The 5,174-nt window shown below is 43.4% G+C and overlaps 1 protein-coding gene across 7 annotated transcripts in view; it reads left to right on the plus strand.

Annotated features, from left to right (window-relative positions):
• Window positions 1–431: 431 nt before the first annotated feature.
• Window positions 432–5,174, plus strand: part of LOC121586787 (MAP7 domain-containing protein 1) — a 79,602-nt gene continuing 74,859 nt past the window's right edge. For all 7 annotated transcript variants that reach the window (XM_041903774.1, XM_041903776.1, XM_041903778.1 and 4 more), the window contains exon 1: window positions 432–836. In XM_041903774.1, coding sequence (XP_041759708.1) covers window positions 770–836 — 67 coding nt within the window. In that variant the 5' untranslated portion in view covers window positions 432–769. The remainder of the gene's footprint in view (window positions 837–5,174) is intronic.

The raw sequence follows: 5,174 nt of genomic DNA on the forward strand, positions 1-5,174 counted from the left end.
CAACTTATCTGAATTCAAGAGACCATGTTAAGAACCCCTCTTTGATGAATTACCTGTTTATAATGTTGCACTACACTGTTATTACGGCTGCAGCACAGATTTCTGTGGGCTCCTTGGATAGCTAAATTACTTCGAGTGTTCAGCATGGACATCTGATGGCTGCAACCATTTCTAACAGGGGGATCATTGTTTTGCAATGCTCGATATATTCTCCCATTTCCCCTGTCAAACCCATATACTGTAAGTATACAAAAAATGCAACTGTAAATCAATTATCGAGACGTGTTCAACCTTTGGTAACATTTTGACGGTTCAATTATTTTGATCAGTAGGTGCACCGGGTTTTGCTTACCCCCGGTAAGATAGATGGTACAGTCAATCAGAGAGTCAGGCAGCGGCTGTCCCGCACTGAAATCCGACAAGCAGTCCTATTGCTAAGACCAAGTCTCTGTGCCTAGCCCGGACTTCTTCGTCGATCAACTCTGTTGATATTCATTTGTCATAAAAAAAGGGTCTGACATTGACACAGTCTCTAGTTCAAGAGTCAATTAGAGAGACGTACATAGACTACTTGTTTATCGTCATTTTTCTCACCCGATTTTCACTGGATTTTCTGTCCAGTTATTCTATTATTTTATTCCCCTACGGTTCCCTCTTGGATTTACGAAGTGCATGTTGGTGATCTGAGTATACCGGGAGTTTTTTTTCTCCTGTCCTTCGATATATTTGAGGAATGACTGCAACTAGAAAGGGACTGACAATCACTTGAATGGAAAAAATGGAATACAACGATCTTGAGAAAGAATTTGAGGAGAAACTGACATTAACAGATAAATGTAAGTTATTTTCTACTAGCCTACATAGGACACATTAGCCGCAGATAGATGATTAATCAGTTCATGTGGTGCTAAATGATCAAATGCACAATCAATATTTCAACAGTGGGGGATCGAAGGCTTGGAGTGAATGTTTCGGGATTCATGGACGTGTTGATAAAATATGTGTGCCTGCGCATGCCAAAGCATTCTATTTGATCTGTTCAATCAAAATCAACAGGCCACCATTTGAAAATCCATTAACAAAAACATTTATTACAAAAACGTAATTGATATGTTATTGATTGATATCCTACTATTCCTAACACACATTTTTCACCAAAGCAGCAATGAGGGTTTTTGTTGACTTTTGGCAAACTGCTATTCCAATTAAATGACCAGAAAGATGCATGTTCACAATAGTCTAAAATGCACAGACACCTTTCCTTGACCAGAGAGCTGGGAAATACTGCAGCCTGTCTCTACCATCCATTACCAATGAACCAATCCAGCACCAGGCAAAACAAACAATGCCTTTATAAAATTAACCTGACTTTGGAAATCTGCTGGTGTCGCTCTACAGTGTCCAGTTGCTGTCAGCGTCAAACCTTATACCTCAAAATAGATGAACAGTAGCATACCAGCACCTTGGTAACAAACACAATACTATTCCATCAGCAAACCGCCTGGCCAATGCAGTCGGGTTAGCTCTGGTCCAGAGCGTAGTGCACGTTCGCCCTGGACCAGAGCTAGCAGTGGTCTGGACTGGTCGGATTACACCCTCTAGTCATGAACCGGCTTATAGCAGTGACTGCTGTTATCTTGGCCATCATAATGCCTTGTAATAACACTTGTGTTTGAATGGTGATTTGATGGTGTGAACAATAGGCTATCATATTGGGATATACAGTAATCCACTGCTGTATTCCTCTAGTCTACCCCATCCACCAGCCTTGTTGATGGTTTGGTCACTGGAGGCTGGTGAGGGTAACCCTCCCCCTCCTCTCGACGAGGAAGGCTGGTATACAGGAGGTGTTTATTTCCCGGTGTTTTTCTTATCCTGTGGCTGGTGCTTGATTTGACCTCTATCACTGTGACAGGAGAACCCTGTTTCACTTATCCTGTGGCTGGTGCTTGATTTGACCTCTATCACTGTGACAGGAGAACCCTGTTTCACTTATCCTGTGGCTGGTGCTTGATTTGACCCCCAGCACTGTGAAAGGAGAACCCTGTTTCACTTATCCTGTGGCTGGTGCTTGATTTGACCCCCAGCACTGTGAAAGGAGAACCCTGTTTCACTTATCCTGTGGCTGGTGCTTGATTTGACCCCCAGCACTGTGAAAGGAGAACCCTGTTTCACTTATCCTGTGGCTGGTGCTTGATTTGACCCCCAGCACTGTGAAAGGAGAACCCTGTTTCACTTATCCTGTGGCTGGTGCTTGATTTGACCCCCAGCACAGTGACAGGAGAACCATGTTTCACTTATCCTGTGGCTGGTATTTGATTTGATCCACAGTACCACAGGATAACCTTGTTTCTCACGCGGCTTTTAACATAGTTTACCTTTCCCATGGAATAGGTTTGCTCTGCTCTATGCAGACAGACAGACAGACAGACAGACAGAGAAAGAGACAGACAGACAGAGACAGAAGGACACTTTATAGTGAATAGGCTGCCATTTAGGACGTTAACCCTAATGCAGTTAGACTCTCCCCTTGACCCCCTGTCATCTCTCACGCCTCTTGGAACAGTGACATGATGCCGGGGAGACTGGAGAGGGACACTTCAGGGATAGGGCTCCTCCGGCTAGCTGTGTGGGTGGCCACAGGGGGCTAGCGGTCCACCATGACACTGGGACAGAGAGACAAGCACCAGAGTTCTCTTGTAGAGCAACATTAGTGGCTTTTTAGTTGAGGCAGACATGAGACCAAGCCCCTGTTCAAGATATGACATGTTCAAAGAAGCTCTGTTTGCAGCTCACAAAAGGGGTGCGTCCTGAATGGAACCCTATCCCCTATATAGTATACTACTTTTGACCAGAGCCCTATGGACCCTGATCAAAAAGTAGTGCACTGTAAAGGGAATAGGGTACCAATTGGGACCACACAAGGAAAGGCAGTGAGGCACCCGTTCCCTCGTCAAGACAATTCATTAGCTTTTGTTTAATGCAGACAGAGAGTGTTTGTGTGTGGTGCTGTAATATGATATCACTGAAATCCTGAGGACTGGCTGTATACTGGTATATAGGGCCTACTATCAGTCGAGATCTGAACGGACAAAAGTTTAACGTTTTCAAAACATGCCTCCTTGAAGATTTTATTTAGGTTATCTTCTTGGTTGCAAATCCGCTTCAAAACTGGATATTTTGAATAGAGCTCCAAGAAAATAGAGCTCCTCTTCTGTGGAAGTAATCATGGGACGTGGACTGACGTGGACTCTCTCAAAGTTTTCCTGATGTAATGTTCCTGGCCCACATTCAAAGATCACAGTTGGCCTGGAAATGTAGTCTATGTCCCAAATGGAACCCTATCCCCTACATAGCGCACTACTTTTGACCAGAGCTCTATGGGCCCTGGTCAAAAGTAGTGCACTATAAAGGGAATAGGGTGCCATTTGGGACGCTGACGCAGATTTGGAACTCAGCACGATCCCTCTCCACAGAAGTTCCCTCATTCTCTCTCGTTAAAACAGTTGAAAAACAAATGACTTTGTCATCATGTGAATAAACATGATTGGAGATGTATTACATCATACTGTAGTACACGTGATTAAGATAACATTTTGGATACCGTGTCGTGATTACTCTGTATTTTCGCCTAATTTTTTTCATTTTACAGACGCTCTTATCCAGAGCAACTTACAGTTAGTGAGTGCATACATTTTTCATACTGGCCCCCCCCCGTGGGAATCGAACCCACAACTCTGGCGTTGCAAGCTCCATGCTCTACCAACTGAGCTACAGGAGGCCCACACTATAGCTTGCATTGCATTTACTGCTAAGAGAGGGGCTGAATTAGAGGGGTGGACTGACTAAGGAAAAGAACAAAGTACCTTCTCTCATTTCTCCTTTAGTCAGACATGTTGATGTTCTCTCTCCTATTGCCAGGGGTACTGTGTGTTTGTGCATGCGGGTGGGGAGAGGAGGGTGAGGAGAGGAGAGGAGGAGGGGTTGGGATGGGATGGGTGTGGAAGGGCCATGTTAGAAATGTGAGGCATTCTTTTCCAGAGGCCCATATCTGCTGCGAGTGAGCAAGGGGGGAGTGACGGGTTTGGAGGGTAGCTAGGGGTGTTATTGTTGACCAGTAGGCGTCCAAGAAGGGAGGGTGGTGTCTGGCCAGACAGACCTGGGCTCACTTTCCTAAACTTTATCTTGGCCAGGTCGCAGTTGTAAATGAGAACTTGTTCTCAACTTGCTTTACCTGGTTAAATAAAGGTGAAATAAATAAAATAAAAATAAATACAATTAAAGGGATACTTCCGGATTTTGGCAATGAAGCCCTTTATCTCCTTCCCCAGAGTGAGATGAACTCGTGGATACCATTTTTATATCTCTGTGTGCAGTTTGAAGGAAGTTGCTAACTAGGGTTAGCGCACATGCTAACTACCATTAGCGCAATGACTGGAAGTATATGGTAACTGCTAGCATGCTAGTAGATACCATAGTCTTCCAGTCATTGCGCTAACACTAGTTAGCATTGGCTCACAAAACTACCTCTAACTTCCTTCATACTGTATGCAGCGAATGGTATCCATAAGTTCACCTGACTCTGCCAATTCCCAAAATCCCAAAGTATCCCTTTAATCAATCAATCAATCAAATTGATTTATAAAGCCCTTTTTACATAAGCAGATGTCACAAAGTGCTATACAGAAACCCAGCCTAAAACCCCAAACAGCAAACAATGCAGATGGAGAAGCACGGCTAAGGCTAAGTTCATCGTTAAAACCTTCATAGGAGCATCGTTACATCTCAGAGCTGTTTCCCAAAACCATTGTTACTAAAGTTGCACTTGAAAACGCTTGTTATTTACCAACTGACTGCCTCAGACCACTTAGAACAGCTAAGTGTGTCGTTAGATATAGGCCTACATAGAATATATCTGCTAAACATGTGACCGAACTAAGCTGACTACAAATACAAAAGTTGCCAATGTCTTTGCAATTGTTACAAACAAGCGAAGGATAAAACAATGTTTCAAATGAAAACCCAGATGACCAAATTAAAAGATAAATAGCATACAGTACAGGCTAAGGCCTATATAACTAAATCATATTTAAATAAATGTCATGTTCATTCAATTGAGATCTATTTTGCTAATTGTAGGCTACTGTCTGTCATTGCCTCAATATATTTCATGA

Source organism: Coregonus clupeaformis, chromosome 17 (assembly GCF_020615455.1).
Source record: "Coregonus clupeaformis isolate EN_2021a chromosome 17, ASM2061545v1, whole genome shotgun sequence".
Taxonomy (NCBI): Eukaryota; Metazoa; Chordata; class Actinopteri; order Salmoniformes; family Salmonidae; genus Coregonus; species Coregonus clupeaformis.